Source organism: Onychostoma macrolepis, chromosome 17 (genome assembly GCF_012432095.1).
Source record: "Onychostoma macrolepis isolate SWU-2019 chromosome 17, ASM1243209v1, whole genome shotgun sequence".
NCBI lineage: Eukaryota > Metazoa > Chordata > Actinopteri > Cypriniformes > Cyprinidae > Onychostoma > Onychostoma macrolepis.
In genome coordinates this window covers 29785209-29804402 of record NC_081171.1, presented here as the reverse complement: position 1 = coordinate 29804402, position 19194 = coordinate 29785209, and the positions used below count along the sequence as shown (strand labels likewise).

At 36.2% G+C, this 19194-nt stretch overlaps 1 protein-coding gene across 1 annotated transcript in view; it reads left to right on the top strand.

Annotated features, from left to right (window-relative positions):
- The first annotated feature begins 61 nt into the window (after positions 1–61).
- The window catches only part of eipr1 (EARP complex and GARP complex interacting protein 1), a 50322-nt gene continuing 31189 nt past the window's right edge, over positions 62–19194 (top strand). The window contains exons 1-4 of the mRNA XM_058748444.1: positions 62–218; positions 1235–1318; positions 5854–5986; positions 14528–14684. Of these exons, the coding sequence (XP_058604427.1) occupies positions 177–218; positions 1235–1318; positions 5854–5986; positions 14528–14684 (416 nt within the window). The 5' untranslated portion in view covers positions 62–176. The remainder of the gene's footprint in view (positions 219–1234; positions 1319–5853; positions 5987–14527; positions 14685–19194) is intronic.

Below are 19194 nucleotides of genomic sequence, written 5' to 3'. Positions count from 1 at the left end.
CTCACAAAACCCAAAGCAGTATATCACACTGAAGAGTGTTACGGCAGTTTCCATGCGCCGTTTGCGTAAGTCGTATTTCACTCTCGCGGAACTGCTGTACCTGTTATTAGTATTTGAGAAAAAGGAGAATGTTTTACTCTGAATTAATTGATAGATGAATAAGTGAATGAATAAAGATGGAAGATGATGCACCGGTTATTTACGGCCTGGAGTTTCAGGTAAGTTACTGTACCTCTGTTTACCTTTTCAGTTTTGCACACAACAGTCTCACATAGAAATATAAGCTGTTTTACAGTAAACTGGTGCCTGTGTTTCACTGTTAACATTACATGTTAAATATCAGATGGTTATTAAAAACTAGGATGTGTATTAAACGTAACAAATGGAGATATATTTTCCGTTTCAAACATCAGTCACAATGTATAAAATATACATATATAATAAATGTTGAATCAGATGGTAATACCATAGCACTTCAGTGTACTATGATTAGCATATTCATATTTCATATGCCATGGAAAAAATAAAATACATTTCTTTTTACATTTACTAAAGATCTAAAGATGTATCGTGTGGTTTTGATACACTTTTGTACCTTTTTTTTTTTTTTTTTTGTACAATTACATATTTGAGATCAGTCCAGGGTTATTATAGTTAACTGAACTAAAACTACAACCATGAAAATGTTACTTGAAATAAAATAATACATAATACTTACAATAATGAATGAGCTTATTTTAGTTTAGCTATCCTTTTTAGCTTTTATTTTAGCTCATTACTATTTAGTTTATCTTGGTGTACTAAAGCAACTAAAAATAAAATTGAATATAGACATATTTTCAAAAAAGCTAATAAAAATGACAAAAACACAACACAATTACTAAAACCTTAACTAAAATGAAAATGGAAAATATAAAAAATGAAAAAGATGAATAAAAACTATAATAGCACCTCACTGATACTTAAATTTCAGATATCAAGTAAGCTGCTTGTCTAGATTGTAATGCTTTCTACATAGCAAACATGTATCTAGTAAGCTGCTTACTTAGTCAGCATTTTTGCGTGAACTACAACCTGGGCAGCAAACATACTAATGAGCCCACCTGTAATATCTAAAAATGCAATCTGCAGCATAAAAATGCATCTGGTGTCATATACAGTATGTATTGTATTTTCTAGTATTTTGGCTGTGTATCATTAATGCATGGGCTGTCGTTCTCTCCGTGTGTTTCAGGCGCGTGCTCTGACATCTCAGACAGCTGAGACAGATGCCATCAGGTTTCTAGTGGGCACACAGTCACTCAAATTTGAAAACCAGGTGAGTGGATAGATGCATGGGATTTTCCTAGACTCCTCATATTTTCTATAATGATGTTATATATTCGCAGGACTCTTTCTAACAGGTTTCTGAATGCGTGTGCTTGAATCATGTTTATTAATTCATGTTCACATATAAAACACTAACTAATGTAGACTGATACAACTTGAAATGTTTGTTGTTAGTTCTCAAACACTCCTTCCATTTGAATAAGGCTTTTAGACTTTCTTTCAAATTATACAGTTGTTGCTCATCGTAACTTGCAGAATTTTTAGGATGTTTAACCTTTTTTAAAAAGCAAGATAACAAAATTAATAAGATAAATAAATTTATAATAAGTAAGATCAATAATAAATAATAAAATATAGTTAATGAGATAATAATAATATAATACAATAATATATAAACAAGAATATAAAATGATTAATAAGATCAATAACAAGATTAATACAGTAATAAAAAGATCATTCATTAGACATTAAACAACAAATTTAATAATATTAATTAATATTAATTAAGGTAATAATATAATAAGTAGTAAGTAGTACTAATAAGATGTAAGATTATAAAATAAATAGGGTGATAATTACAATAAAATAATATATAATAAATACATATGAAAATAAAATGATTAATAAAAAGATCAATAATAAGATTAACAATAAATAAAATCATATATTATTTGCCCCAAAGAAAATGCCTAACATTTATTATACATGACAAAGGGATATTTTTTTCTGTTAAAAAAACTAATAAATAATAATCATTTAGTCACTCATATATTTATAAATCCAAACCTGTTTGACTCTCATCTGTGGAAAGACGTAAAGAATTCAATGTGCAATCCAATGTGTCAATTCAGTGTGCAAAGCAACATTGGTCCCCACTGACTTTCATTCTTCCAAATATCTTCTTCTGTGTTCCAAAGAATGAAAAAAAAAAAAAAAGAAATCTCTGTTGATTTTGCATATTCCGTAAGGGGTATTTAAACTTATGAGCACAACTGTATGATCGTTTTCTCACTTGGCAGCTTCCAAGAAGTTTTGTTTTTCTTATTTTAAAGGGGTCATCGGATGCCCATTTTCAAAGAAGGTTTGATATGATTCTTTAGGGTCTTAATGAAAGTCTATAACATACTTTGGTTAAAATTTCTCAATGGTAGTGTAAAACAACACCTTTTTTACCCTGTCAAAATCAGCTCTGTTTTCAGCAGCCCGTTTTAGTGCATGTCCCTTTAAATGCTAATGAGCTCTGCTCACCCCACCCTCTCTTCTGTGGGGTGATGAGCCGTTCTCATGATAGTGTTTTCTTTAACCGCGGAACTTGCTAACTAGCACATTATTAGGAAAGGCGATTTGCAAAGATTCATAAAAGAACCTTATACTCACTTCTTCTGGAGGTGAAGCTGGATCACGAATGATTCACGCGAACATAGATGCATTTAGGCAGATCGTGGGATGCATTCCCTTCAAAAACAAATGTAATCCACTGCGTCTCAGATGTCGAGAGTAAATAAATCATTATTAAATCCAACAACAAAACACCTCAACCGCTTAGGTTGAGGTTGATTCAGGACTGATGACAGCTCACTCAAGGTGGAGCTGTGATAAAACACCAGTGTCAATCAACAATCGTGGGAGGGGCCTGTGCAGAACTACGTCACTCTGCCAAGAATCTGAGATCGGCTTGATTTGAAAAAGGGGATGTTATTTATAGGGATGAAAAAAAAAAAGCACTGGGTGGATTTTATCATTACAGGGTGGTTGTGTACACACACTGCCAACACATTTATGTTCAAACAACATGTAAAAGTGAATTTTGCATCTTATGACCCCTTTAAGCATATACAGTTACAACATTTATCATAGTAAGGAAATTTTTGCAGTGTTGAAAAACACTTCATAAACCTTCCCAGCAGCAGGTCTGTGTGTGTCATTACTGTGGTCCTCTGAACCTGAGCCCCTGACCGCTCCTTCACATAACCACTACGGCAAGAGACGAGGCTCATGTGATAATTCACTCAGCTTCTGTAGAGGCTGATAAATCACGAGCGAGTCTCTTCAAGCCCAGCGCTCATTACAGAACCTTCCAACGCCTCCAATTATCCTGTCCAGCCATCGGAATTTATTTGTATTGCTTCCCTCCATAAAATTATAACGTTGCCTAATAATTCTCCTTCAATGCAGTCCAACCCAAGGTTAATGGCTTCCTCTCCAACTCTCAGCAGAGATGTCCTCATGTATGCATGCTCTCGCTCACACGTCATACACCTACACAGGTGACCAGCAAGACAGATGCCTTTTGCTCTAGTTTTGCAAACAGCTAATTAATATGACATTCATTTGCTAAAATCATGATGTGGAGAATGATTCTTACACCACTGATATTTTATTTCTACCAGTTTACTGACCCATGTCAAAGGATACACAGCAAAATCCCAAATTCAATATAACAATGTTATAACAACATTGGGGGAAAAAATGGTATAAAAAATTATTTTCACTCTGAAATTTCACAAACAATTAAAAACAAATGGGAAGTATGTTGCATACATAAAGTAGAAAAACTAAAATAGTATTTTATTGTAAAACATCTTCCAATAGTCTGTTTTTTTTTACTACTGCTTTTTTATAGTGTGTATAACAATGACAAATTTCTTCACATAAAATAATAAGTGAGATTAAGGTCATCTTGAAATGAGTAAAACTCTGAAAATATAAGATTTTTCATGTACTTTCAGGCATGTTATTGTGGAGAATTGGTAAAACTTGGCATTTCCAAAATGTATTCATAGATAAACTTTCACTGAATGTATTAAGATATATATATATTTTTTTTTTTTTCTTTTTTTTTTTTTAAGTGTAAACTGTGTAAAATTAGATACTTTTTATATTCACTGATTTAGTAATACTATCTGGATTTAACATACAGGTACTTAAGATTTTAGGATTGAATCATTATTAGAGTGATTAATATGTCTCTGGCATGTGATGCAGTGTGTAGCTTTTCATTTTTCTAACAACCATGTCAGTATATATATCTATGTAGGCTACATATTCAGTGACAATGGCAAGATTCATCAGGCTCAGTTTATGAGAGACTGGCCACCACAGTGTCCTGACATTAAACCCCTTTGAAAGTTTTTGAGATGTGCTGGAGTCGACCTTACACTGCCTGTCCAAAAAAAAAAAAAAAAAGTTGCACTGATAATTTATTGGACGGCCTTTAGCTTTGATAATGTGCTTTTGTTGTGGCACCGTTTTGACAACGATATGAAACATCACAACATTTATTTCCATCAAGAGTTGCATCAATTTTTTTTTTTTATGTTTTCTGAAATGTTATGTTTAAACATGCAAATGAGACCATATCTAATTAAATATGCACTAATATGCATTAATTTAAGCAGAAATCTGAACATTGGATTTCGAATTATCATTTAATTGTGTTGACAGTTAAACATTTTCATAAAAGGGATTTTGGATTTTTCTTTTTATTCTTTTTTCATAAATCAGACAGAAAAAATATGGAAGCCCGTTTCCGCCACTGAATATTTTTTTAAAAAAAGGTTATTGTGACTTTTTATCTCACAATTCTGACTTTTTTTCTCAGAATTGTGTATAAACTCGCAATAGCGATTTATAAAGTCTTTATAACTCTAAATATAATATAAAGACTTTATAACTCGCTATTGCAAGTTTATATCACGCAATTCTGAGAAAAAAAGTCAGAATTGTGAGGTAAAAAGTCACAGTTACCTTTTTAAATTTTTTTATACAGTGGCGGAAACTTATATATTATAAATATAAAGTCATGTAAACCAGACAAATGATATATAAACAAATTCCTCTGTAAAAACCTTCAGAATATGAAGATGAATAAAAGTGCTAAGTTTGGTGTATGCACGTGCTGCTGAAGCGGAGATTTCTGACTCCTTGTGAGAAAACCTTTGAAGATATGTACTGTAATTGAAATCTACAGATGCAAATAGATAAAGTGCAATAAAATAAACCCCTAAAAAGCAATGGTTTTGCTCGGGATGTCTTGTCTTAAAAGATTATTTATCTAAATTATTTACCTAAGATCAAGATTAAAAGACCAAATGTATTTCAATTTCGCTTCTCCAAGTGAATTGATCTTGTTTTAAGGCTGTTTAGATGTTTTTAGGCACAGAATAGGATTTTGTGAAGAGCACACAACAACTCCATTATGCACATAATGACAACACTTACAGTAGAATATTACCCACAGTGCGCGCATGAAGTCCCTCCATAAATTAATAACTTTCTACTGCCTCTTCAAATGTGCCATGCTTTGCATATAACTTTTAGGCATCTAACATAAGTTCAAAAGATGCAGTCACTTCAAAGTTGAAATAAAAGCTGGGAAATGAGTGTCAGGAGTGTGTGAAGTTAAAAAGCGTTTGAGATTTCATGTACTGTCATATTAAAGTAAATATCTGCGAGTGAAGTCCCAGCTCTTTGAACTGCCGTCAGGATGCTCTCCTCAGCGCTGTGCTTTTTTCTCTTCTGCAGATTCACATCATTGACTTTGATGATGAGAATAATATGATTAATAAGAGCGTCCTCCTGCACGATGCTGGTGAGATATGGCACATCAGCGGCAGTCCTGCAGACAAGGCAGTGCTGACCACATGCTACAACAAGAGTGAGTCTGTCTTTCTCTTCCTCTCACTATTGACTACTGACTAAAAACTACTGGCAGGATTTACTAAATGAAAAGGAGTGACCGAAGGTGTGGATGGATGCAGTTATTTTTGGGGGCAGATCTTATTGCTTATGCGTGTTTGTAGGAGTTTCACTTTTCAGATGCAAAATTTATGAGAGGAGAATATTTAAATGAATCATACAAAGTGATTTAGTAAGGTTTGCAATCTCATGCTAATTTGTTCTGTTTAGTAAAACTGGCCCTTAAAGTCAAAATGAAATGTAAATGGACTACATTTACTTTCCTAATGCACATTCTCATTATGCGCAATTCAGCAGCATGTTAAGAAAAAATGTGTAACATTCTGTTTCACTCAGAAAGAATGTTTTTTTTTTTTTTTTAATGCTGTCTGTAAGGATCAATAATTAAATATATCTAGTATTTATACATCTGAAATCTGATTAAATAAGCTTTCCATTGATGTATGGTTTGTTTGGATCGGACAATATTTGGTTGAGATACAACTAGTTGAAAATCTGGAATCTGAGGGTGCAAAAAAATCAAAATATTGAGAAAATCGCCTTTAAAGTTGTCCAAATGAAGTTCTTAGCAATGCATATTACTAATCAAAAATTAGGTTTTGATATATTTACAGTAGGAAATTTACAAAATATCTTCATGGAACATGATCTTTACTTAATATCCTAATGATTTTTGGCATAAAATAAAAATCTGTAATTTTGACCTATACTATGTATTGCTGGCTATTGCTACAAATATACCCCAGCGACTTAAGACTGGTTTTGTGGTCCAGGGTCACATATGCTCATGCAGAATAAGGCATTAATATGGCTTTATAAGTACTTATAATCAGCCATTATGCTAGAAATATGCATGCTAATAAGCAACTAGGTAGTAGTTATATAATTTTGCTGTTTGCTGTTTAGAACAGCCTTTGTATTTTGAGCATTATAATGTTGTGTAGGTAGGGTTTGCAACAGAATCTTAGTCTTTTAGTCAATAGTAAATTTCTTAAGTTGTCTTCCACTTGTACAAGGTTTTGTCATGAGTGAAACTGCGAAAGACTTTCTACTTTGTATGTGGTTATATGTGCTGTGAGTTCACTGGCACAGTCATGTCACACAGGCTGTTAAAGCAATATATGACACATTCTTGCACTCGCCTCGAGGCAATTAAAGAACGTACACAAACATGAAGAAACAATTGAAAGTGGAAATTTTAATTAAATCCCATGTTTATAAGACCGATGCCTGTGGCTGGTTACTGACAGTTCACATAGTGGGGAACATTTCTTTACTGAGTGAAAACTAGGATATGGCTTTTTTTTTTCATTTCTCCTTCCATCTTCATTATGATGAGGCCAATGTGCAAGATGTCATGGTGGAGTTCAAAAGAGGAATGTAATTACCGTGACATTCAAGCTAATGGAGTAGCCGGGCGTCACTGAGTCTGCCTCCATCATCACCCCCACCCGCACTCAACCATCTGATCTGAGAACAGCTCTGAGCTCTTATTCTGACACTGCTGTACGCTTGTGCCCCACTACACTGCGACAGAAAAGAACAGCAGAAAAGAACTGCAGTATGAAATCTACCAAGTCATAGCTTAGTCAATGATACGTTAACAAACTTAGATCTACAGTGGTGGCCAAAATGATTAGAACACTAGTATTTTCAGCAGCTAAAAAATGCTTTTAAGTCATTTATTTCTATCTTTTGCTGTAGTGTGTCAGTAGGAAATATCAGTTTGCATTTCCAAACATTCATTTTGCAATTAATTGTAATAATCCAGTGAGATTTCCGTCTGACAACAGCCAGATTTGAACAGATTTTGTCCAAAATGTACGCTAAATGAGCTGTATAAAAGCAGTATCAGACTCGTAATTGTGCCGTTACTCTGAATATCAGCACGGCTGTATTTACCTTTGGCCTTGTGCCTTCAGATGAATCACAACCACACTGAATTACGATTGCTTTATTCCAGTTATTATGATTAAATGGGTCCTATTAAGCGTTTTTCAACTTTAGTTAGTGTGTAATGTTGCTGTTTGAGCATAAAAAAGATCTGCAAGTTTACAAAGCTCAAAATCCACTTTAAAAGGAAATAGGCTTTCTCTTTAACAGAAAACACTTTTCAAAAACTACAACAAACGACTTCCACCCCTTTATTTGTGCTTGCAAAGGTTCTGCACGATCCTCTTGTTCGCAAACATTCTCAGGGCCTGAATCGGCCGAAACTGACGCCATCGTTAATATTTACAGCTGAGCAGATGAAACTCACGATTATGGCAATGTCCGTGTCATTTCCGTGTCATGTTTTTAAAACAGTCAAGGATGAAAACCTATTCTACACCTCAAAACCCAAAGGGCATAATAGAACCCCTTTAATAAATATAACTTTTTTTAATCATATAGCGGTTACAGACATTTTATAAAATCAATAAGCCATTAGAGGCAATGCATTACAGTGATTTTTATCACAGTTAAGCTGTGGTGAATTAAGTTCTGAAATCCCGAAGTCAAAAACTTTTTTTATTGTTTTATTTAGTTAGTTTAGATTGTATACACTTAAGTAAAACTGATCTTATATGCATTCTCTTCATTGAGTGAGGCAGAAAATAATTCATTTCAATATTTAAATACTTAATTTTTAAATAACACATGCTATTTTTCTTCTTGAAAGTAGTGGAGCCCAAATTAAGATAGTATGCTTTCGGATATGTGGTGGAATAGAAGTAAAAAAAAAAAAATGTTGTAATAAAAGACAGAAATCTTTTCAAAGCATTAAAGGTGCAGTAAGTGATTTCTGAGAAACGCTGATGAAAGTGGATCAGACCAAGCACCAGTACACATTTGTAGCCAATCACCAGTAAGGGGAATGTCTACTCTCTTGTTGCATAGCATGTTCATGAATTTGGGAGCAGATCTATCAAGATAGAGGTGTGATCCTTTTGCGTAGGGGCGTGTTTGTTTTGGTGATTTGGGGCCAGTTTTACTAGCAGCTTGCGCCAGCGCAAACTGTCTTTTGGCGTTAAAATAGTACTATCAGGTTTTACTAAAGACGTGCAGTGATGAATTAGTGCTGAAAAGGCGTGGACACAGTTATTTTTGCACCTGACCTTATTGAATATACATTTCTAGGAGTTTCCCTTTCAGACGCAAAATTTATGGGAGAGTATTCAAATGAATCACGCAAGATAATTTACTAATGTTTGCCCTCATCAAATTACTGGCATTTGCGCCATTATTTAACGCCCAAAAAAAGCATGTCTTAAACTATTTTGCGCTTGAAATGGCTGCAATTATTGTTGCTGGAGGAGACACCACAGAGAACAGAGAGTACATGGCAGAAGATGGAGAGGATATTTCCACATGTATTAATTTATTTAGAAAGCAAGAAGAACACATTATCCAAACATATCGTTTGCCAAGCCGTGTTATTTTTAATTTGCTTCAGGAAATAAAAGACGACTTTGAACCCCCAACTAGGAGTCACGCAATTCCAGGTCTATCAAAACTTCTAGCAAACCTTCTTTTTTTTTTAGCCTCCGGTACTTTTCAACGTACTGTGGCTTCTTTATTTTTTTATTCTTTATTTGCGACAACACTAATTTGTGCTATGCTTGGTATATTGCATTGATTGATATGTAAATGAGATGTTACGTCTGCGTTCTTTAATTTGTGCATTACTAGTAAATCACCCGCAGAAATTTCCGCAACCATCGGCACTGTTTTGGAATTTCGCTCTTGTGCTAATTTGCCCTAAACTAGCCCTTGGTGATTCAAATATCAGCATCGTTTCTTAGAAATCACTTACTGCACCTTCATGCAGCAAATATATTTTTGATAGTAGATGTGGCCATTAGCATTGTTTAGCTTGCTCAGCGTTTACAATAAGATGCACTACAAAACATATTTGTAATTTGTACTGTAAAATACTGTATATACTACGGTAAAACTGTAGATTACCATACCATATATACAGCTTATTAAAAAAAAATGTAAATGGTTTTAACATCGAGTTAGTGTATGTAATTTTATTGCAAATTTATATTTCTTGTAAGTAAAAATTACTATAAATTACAGTGAAAACAAATAAAAGGACTTTCCCAGAGTTCCCTTGTGAAAGATCTAATATTATTATATTTTATTTGAATAGTTTTATTTCTTCTCATATTTGTTATCAGTAATGTACATTAGGGTGCTTTGTGTTATATTTTCTATGATGTAGTTCATGTATTGCATTATTGTAGTGACGTAAGTGTTTTCCTGTTGGTGTTTTGTGTTTATGACTCTTTGCATCATCTATATAGACAATGTTTTATGGACAGACTACTTACCATGAACTTTGCTTCACCATGTGGATTTCTGTTGTGCCAGCTGTATTATCATAGTGGTTATCTGTACATTTAAAAATAAAAAGCAGATTTTGGTAGTTGAAGTAGATGGGTATATGTGTCACTTAATGATAGTTAAAATATACAGGCATCATCAGAAAGTTTTTATTTTTTATTTTTTTTACAGTGAATTTCTTGCAACCACAACTTGCAGTTTTTTTTTACAGCAAATTTAATTGAATATTTTTTACAATCTGAGATATAAGCTTTAAAATACTTGAGAGAATTCACAAGCCATGTATTATTGTATATGTAATTATTGGCTACAGGTTTTATCTGTAACCCATAACTAGCAGTACACTTTTTGGCTGATGCAGAAAGTGCTGATGTGCATTTCTGAACATCTCCCAAAGCGGCCATTACAGGAAGCAGCCGCTGCTCCGAACACTCGTTCTCATTCTCCCACACAACAGAAGAGAGACTGCTGCCTATTTTATATAACATTACTTACTTCTTCATTTTTAAATAACAAAATGTGTGTGTGTTTTCAAAACTTAGACAATTTTTAAAATGTTGTGGAGTAAAAGTTTCTCAATGATATATGTATATGTATATATATATGTATATGTGTGTATATATATATATATATATATATATATATATATATATATATTAGTGGTGGTTGTTATCGGCGTTAACGTGCTGCGTTAACGTGAGACTCTTATCGGGCGATAAAAAAAACATCGCCGTTAATCTATTCTCAAAGTTGGGTTGGGAGCTGGGTCTATACTACGCAAGCTATGATGACTTTCACCTTGATAGTTTAGCGCGGATGTATACCTAGCCGAATTGCACTGTAGGGGGCGAGAACGAGTCTTCGAACCTGTGTGTATGCGTGCTAACCAAGCGGCAACCTCCCGCTCCCTCTAGTGAAAGTCTATGGTGCTAACATGGATGCGGATATGAAGCCGCCGGGTTTGCTTCAGGGAAAATTTATTTTTAAGAAGCTTCCCAATGGAAATCTCAGTGTTTCCCCTACATTATTTTAGGCGCCCCATACACCATACATACTGTATGTTCACTCATTCAGAAGCGCGCGACGCTTGCGGCAATATTAACGTCTGTCGTCTCACTAAATGAGGACATAAATACATGAACATCTCCAGAACTGCTCTGAGAGTCACTTCATGAGAATTCGAGCGTTTCATTTGAGAAAAACTATCCTCATCATATACACAGAAATGTAAAGGTATTCACGGCAACCCGTCAAAATAAAAGTTTGGTTTCACTTGAAGACATTGGGCAGAACGTAATAGACTACTACTACTAAAACTATTAAAACCTTATCTTTAAAGAATAATCATACAATGTCTTCAATGTTATTATCAATATTAAATCCCCTTTATTTTTATGTCGGGAAAAAACGGAACGGAATGTAATTTTAAATTATGTAATTTTAAATTACATAATTTAATTTAATTAATTAGCCTAGTAATTATCACGACACCACGAATTACCACCATATTATGTTTGCTTCTTGATGACTGCTATTTGTTTACTACTAGTAGTGAATTTATTCTGATGTATTTGACAGAATTCAAATGAGCCATTTTAATCTAGATTAATCTAGATTAATTCCAAGATTACAGTGAGATTAATCTAGATTAAAAAAATTAATCTATGCCCACCACTAATATATATATATATATATATATATATATATATATGCAGTATCTCACAGAAGTGAGTACACCCCTCGCATCTTTGTAAATCTTTTATTATATCTTTTCATGTGACAACACTGAAGAAATGACACTTTGCTACAATGTAAAGTAGTGAGTGTACAGCTTGTATAACAGTGTAAATTTGCTGTCCCCTCAAAATAACTCAACACACAGCCATTAATGTCTAAACTGCTGGCCACAAGAGTGAGTACACCCCTAAGTGAAAATGTCCAAATCGGGCCCAATTAGCCATTTTCTCTCCCCGGTGTCATGTGACTCGTTAGTGTTACAAAGTCTCAGGTGTGAATGGGGAGCAGGTGTTAAATTTGGTGTTATCGCTCTCACTCTCTCATACTGGTTACTGGAAGTTCACCATGGCACCTCATGGCAAAGAACTCTCTGAGGATCTGAAAAAAAGAATTGTTGCTCTACATAAAGATAGCGTAGGCTATAAGAAGATTGCCAAGACCCTGAAACTGAGCTGCAGCACGGTGGCCAAGACCATACAGCAGTTTAACAGGACAGGTTCCACTCAGAACAGGCCTCGCCATGGTCGACCAAAGAAGTTGAGTGCACGTGCTCACCGTCATATCCAGAGGTTGTGTTTGGGAAATTGCTGCAGAGGTTGAAGGGGTGGGGGGTCAGCCTGTCAGTGCTCAGACCATACGCCGCACACTGCATCAAACTGGTCTGCATGGCTGTCGTCCCAGAAGGAAGCTTCTTCTAAAGATGATGCACAACAAAGCCCGCAAACAGTTTGCTGAAGACAAGCAGACTAAGGACATGGATAATCTTATTTGGTTCAGATGGTGTCAAGCGTGTGTGGCGGCAACCAGGTGAGGAGTACAAAGACAAGTGTGACTTGCCTACAAGTGGGAGTGTCATGGTCTGGGGCTGCGTGAGTGCTGCCGGCACTGGGGAGCTACAGTTCATTGAGGGAACCATGAATGCCAACATGTACTGTGACATACTGAAGCAGAGCATGATCCCCTCCCTTCGGAGACTGGGCCGCAGGGCAGTATTCCAACATGATAATGACCCCAAACACACCTCCAAGACAACCACTGCCTTGCTAAAGAAGCTGAGGGTAAAGGTGATGGACTGGCCAAGCATGTCTCCAGACCTAAACCCTATTGAGCATCTGTGGGGCATCCTCAAATGGAAGGTGGAGGAGTGCAAGGTCTCTAACATCCACCAGCTCTGTGATGTGGTCATGGAGGAGTGGAAGAGGACTCCAGTGGCAACCTGTGAAGCTCTGGTGAACTCCATGCCCAAGAGGGTTAAGGCAATGCTGGAAAATAATGGTGGCCACACAAAATATTGACACTTTGGGCCCAATTTGGACATTTTCACTTAGGGGTGTACTCACTTTTGTGGCCAGTGGTTTAGACATTAATGGCTGTATGTTAAGTTATTTTGAGGGGACAGCAAATTTACACTGTTATACAAGCTGTACACTCACTACTTTACATTGTAGCAAAGTGGCATTTCTTCAGTGTTGTCACATGAAAAGATATAATAAAATATTTACAAAATGTGAGTGGTGTACTCACTTCTGTGAGATACTATATATATATATATATATATATATATATATATATATATATATATATATATATATATATATATATATATATATATATATATATATATATATATATTTATTTATTTATTTATTTTTATTCAGATTTGCGGTGAGGTTTCCTCGTAACACTGTACAATAAGGTCCAACATTAACATTCGTTAATGCATTAACTGCCATTAAGTGACAATGGCAATTGAAATAAAACAGTTCATTGTTAATTTGTGACAGCTCAGTTCCATGATTAAATAATTTGAACAGGTGAAACTTTTGATTTTAATAAATTATTAGTAAATGTTGAAGTTATATGAACTAAAATTCTTTAGAGGTAGTTTTTTTAATTCTTTAGAAGTTAGTTCATGTTAACTATTTATTACTAATGTAATTATTTCCAAATCTGTAATGTAGTGAACAGGGTATGTTTGTAACAACATGATATTCATTCATTGATTCATTCATTTATTCCAATCTTAAAGATGAGTGTTTGAAATAATAAAGCGTCATGATGGATCTGGCCTCCAGAGGCAGTATACACTACTGAGAGAACAGAGTGTACACCACTGTACTGCTCATAGGGCATGTGCTGCTGGAAGACAATCCACAGATGCATTAGAAACGAACCACACACATTCCCCATAAATACATACACATCATATGCATTAACTTTCAAATAATGTGATCACATTGATACGGTTGATGGTGTGATAACATCTAAATGCAACTCTAAAGACTCTGCATCTTTGTTTTCTTTTGGTTGTCATGCACTCGGTGTGCTTCAGATTACAAATGAGCCGAAGCGGCTGTGTCTGTGTTTTTAAGCTGTTTTGTCTACATGCATGCTTATGTGAGATTCTGTGTGTGTGTTTCCTGTCGGCCAGCGTCTGAGAGTCGAGTGCTCACATGTGCGGCAGTGTGGAGGATGCCCCCGGAATGGGAATCAGGCAGCCACGAGTCCCCCGATGATTCATCAAACAACCCGCAGACCTTGGAGCTTCTCTGTCACCTTGACAACACGGCCCACGGCAGCGTGGCCTGGTATGCCACACGCTATCGATTTAACCCTGCAGCTTCCCCATTCTCTCTCTCCCTCTTTCCTAGCTTTGCTTTCCTTCTCGTCATGGCTTTTATTTCCCTTTCTCTCTCTCCGTCTCGCTTTGTCTCCGTCTCTTGCAGCATCTTGGCTCTGCCTCCATTCAATCTATTGTTCAGTTCTTTTCTAGATGTTACATAAATCTATATATTTGCTCTGTATTTCATGCACCCATCTGTTTGGTTTTATTTTTCTTTTGTCTCAGACATGCTTTATTTCATGCACCATAATTCACAACACAGAATAGAAAAAAAAAAAAAAATACTTGTTGTGTTTTGAAGCTTTTGCCAAATGGCAGGCCATCATACTCATATCCATCAGATGATGGAGTTGCACATACTAATGGAATTTCACTTCAGCTAAAGCAAAAAATTCAATAAATTCAGATCTCCTCCTCCACTGTATTGAAAGATGAAAGGCCAAGTTAAAGCTTAAAAGAATAGTTAATGCCAAAATAAATTTTTTGTCATTGTCATGTTACTCCAAAACCTTTTGACTTTCTTTCTACCTTGGAATACTAGAGATGTCATGCAGAATGACCCAGCTGCTCTTTTCTATACCACCAAAACAAACAGACAGTTTTTTTTTGCAAAATTCACACATTGCATGTCTCAATCACTCACAACCGATGTTCATTGGGGGTCATTGAAGTCAAACTTGGTGCAACATGTTGCAAGCTTGAATATGGATAAACACGAATGAGACTTGACTCTGTCATCAGAAATAGGTTGATTGAAGATGCCCTCGTTTTCCCCATCATTCATCCATCTGCCAGGGCATAGTGGATACCGCACTGGGACCATCAACAGCAGATGCCAGATTGATTAAACTGCAGTGTTTGTACTATAACATAGGCACTTTATAAAAATGCAGTGTTTGATAAACAATAGCCTGATGATGGATCAGTATGCCCGAATTACAATAAACCCTGAGTAACTCATATGCAGCTGTTCTAAAGTAATAATGGGACATTTCTAAGCCAAGGCATCATGTGCATGAACAACATGGCAGCTTGGAGCATGTGTGTCTTCCCCTGAAGAGGATAAGAAGGCTGTAAGAATGTTATTGCGTTTTTGTTGAGAGAAAAAAAAAGCAGTTCTAAGAAATAGATGTTCACTGAATGACAGTGAAGGCTCATCAGATAGTGTGTCTTTTTTTAAATCACTTTACAAACTGAAGTTATTTGTGACTTCTACCATTTGTTTTCCTGTATATGTATTCTCTTGGCATAGTACAGTGTGTTTGAGTACTGGAGTATAGATTGCAAGTCAACAATATTTGCAGTAAACAAAGTTTCAAGTGTAAATTTTATTGGCACACTAGCTAAAGCAGACATGAAACATACAAAAATAGATAAACGGAGAATAGTTTTTGGTTTCAGCAGATCAGGTGGAGGTTGGCCCATTCAACAACGGAGGAACAAAGAAGGCACCACACTGACCGTAAATACTGTGAGGGAATATGCACTTGTAGTGTAATTAAGTGGGGCGATGTATTTCCAGTTTCAGTCCTGATTCCTGATGGTCAAAGTTGGTACAACTGTAGGTAACCAGTGGAGTGAGACCAAGAGGGCTGTGTGGGGATCCCTGTCGGCTGATTAAAGACTGTATGCACTGCCATTTTCAGTATCACCTGCAGGGATTTAATCATGTTGGCCAAAAGTCTGAACAACAGCCTAGTCCAGTAGTCCATTCTTCTTGCTGTCCTAGAGTTGTGGGACACAGTTGTATAGTGCTGTTGTGATTGACTGACAGGTTTGCTGGGATTAGAAGGAGCTCTGTCTTTTTTGAGCTTAATCAAAAAACTGGCACTCCTTCATCCATGCTGAAAGGTCTGAAAGGCAAGCAGAGATATGAGCTAAGATGGTGGGATCATCAGGTTGTAATGACAGATAGAGCTGCGTATCAGTGACAGGAGAAGCCATGTGCCTTTGTGATTGTGTCCAGCGTGCATATTAAAGAGAATTAGACTTAGACACCGCTCCTCTCCAGGAGACCTTGTAGGATATGCCTGAGGTAAGACTGAAGTGAAAGCGGCAAACGGCATTGTAGAGATACAGTATCTTGCAGATGTTACGGGGCTGGATGTAAGGGATAGGCTCTACGTTATAGGACATCTAAAATGAAGAAATGATGGTCACCACCTTAGTAAAAAAAAAAATCTGACCAAGTTATTAGCAGTCAGAACAGATAATGGGACGACAGAGGAGAGAGGAGACCAATGTAAACACTTTGTGGGTGTCTGAAGTGTTGCTGATCGTGTTTTGATAGTGCTTTTGACCACAGAAGCACTGCAGAAGGGAGATACTGGGTCAGATTGGCTGGGTTATTTGACTTGTGCCATTACCTCTCTGCAGCACTGATAGTGGTCCAATGATCACAAAAAGTATCAGTGAGATGCTGGAGGGTGTCTCACATATGTGGCTGTGTAGAATCCTTTAGGAAGGAAGAGGAAAATTGAGGGAAAGGATGCAGACACGACAGAGAAGAAGCATGTAGGTGAGAAAGCACACAGGTTACAGCAAAAGAAACATGAGAAACTATATGTTTGCCTCCTTTGTGTGCATCTGGGATGTGCCTTAATTCTTGCAATGTCAAACAAGGTGTGGGACAAAACAAAATCAGTTGGGAGGGCCAAAGGAATTGCAGATCCACCTCTCAATTCATCGGGTTTTGACTGACTGGTGAGGAGAGGTGTGAAGTCAGCTCAGTTTACAGCCAATTGATAATTTCAGTGTCTACATTCTTCAGTAAGTCAGCCTACAAAAGTCTTACAAAAGTCGCATACCAGATGAGGACAACTCACAAGTATTGCACATTAGACACGTTACACTGTCCTTGAGTGCAAGCAGTAGATGTTTCTGCACATTAAATTGAATAAGAGAAAGTATTTCAACATTTAAAAACATTATGTAAGGTTGAGTATGGGTTTTAATTGAGGTACTGTATTGTCTCTGAGATTAATTTGGATGTTATTAGTGAGTTGGCTGAGATTGACTTCCAAGTGCCGCAGAGGTAGGATTTATGTTACTACACCATCTCCATGATTGTCTTTGCCTTGGCAATACATTTATGCTGGTCAAGTCTGTTCCCCCAATTTAAAACTGGGGCGCAACCACCAACAGTCTAGGTCTTCTTGACTTACAGTACCTGACAGTCATTGAAAAATCAGTACCAGAAAGCAGGTGGATCCTACTGAAGCTGATTGGATGGGCAAGGATGTGAACCAACAAAGTCCAGGTCACTGGTCTTAATGGTTCAGCAGCAGCCTGAAGGCCACAACAGCACTTCATGCCACCTGTCACAAACTGAAAGGTTGGTTGAGAGCAGTCGACTAGTCACAGCTGCCTGGAAAGTACAAGGCCTGCATTGCATCCAAGGGTATTTTGGCCAGTGTTTGTGTTGAGGTACGCAGGTCTGCAGCTTTCACCAGAATTGACTATGATACTACAGTTACTCTTGAAGTCTTTGGCAAGAAAGGTGATGATGTACAAGGACACCAGGTACCCAAAGGTGGCCCAGGATGGGGAGGGTATGCTGTAGTGTGTTTCCTCTGAGACGATTATTTTTGAAACAGCAGCCAGGTCCAGGAACCACCAAAGAGGCTTTTATCTAGAGCAACTTACATTGCATTCAAGGTATGGGTCCTTGCATCGGCTCATGACTGGTAGGTTTCAGTAGCCTTGGCTAAAGAACTTAAAGGATTAATTCAGCGTTGACAAGATTAGGTGTCAAAAAGTTGGCTGTCTATGCAATAGAAAGGTGATTTTTAGGTGCTACGTGACTAGAGAAAACAGAGGAGAGGGCTGAGGCATTGGAGCCATGGAGATGTCGAAAGTCCAACGGATGACATGTTTTAATTTTGATGACAAATAAACTGGTACTGGCAACTAGGGGTGTGCGATATTGAAAAAAAATATATATATCTCAATATTTTGGGGGATTTTTTTCGATAACGATAATTAGACGATATTTTGCATAGTGTGTTATTGTGCTGATATCTGACTACCGTGGACAGCTGCAGTGTTTTATATTCTTCATTCTGTGTGGTGAGTTCACATCAGTGAACAGAAATTAATCTTTTCATATAAATTTAAATAGATTTTTACCTTTTATGGGCATTTTTACCTTTAATAAAGCCATTTTTTCTAAAAGTGTGCATCTTTTGAGTCAGATTGTTACATTTAATCAGTCAATTCGAATAATAAGACATTTAGGCTGTTACCAAACAGGTTGTATTAACCAAGATTAACAAACCAATGAACAATGCATTTATTACACTATTTATTAATGAATGCTGTATAAGTATTGTTCATTCTTAGTTCATGTTTACAAATGTTGTTAACTAATGTTAACTAATGAACCTTATTGTAAAGTGTTACCAATGAAACCAGTATCAACAAAATGAATCTTTGCAGAAGCTGCATCTGAAGTGGCATTTAGATGTATTTACACA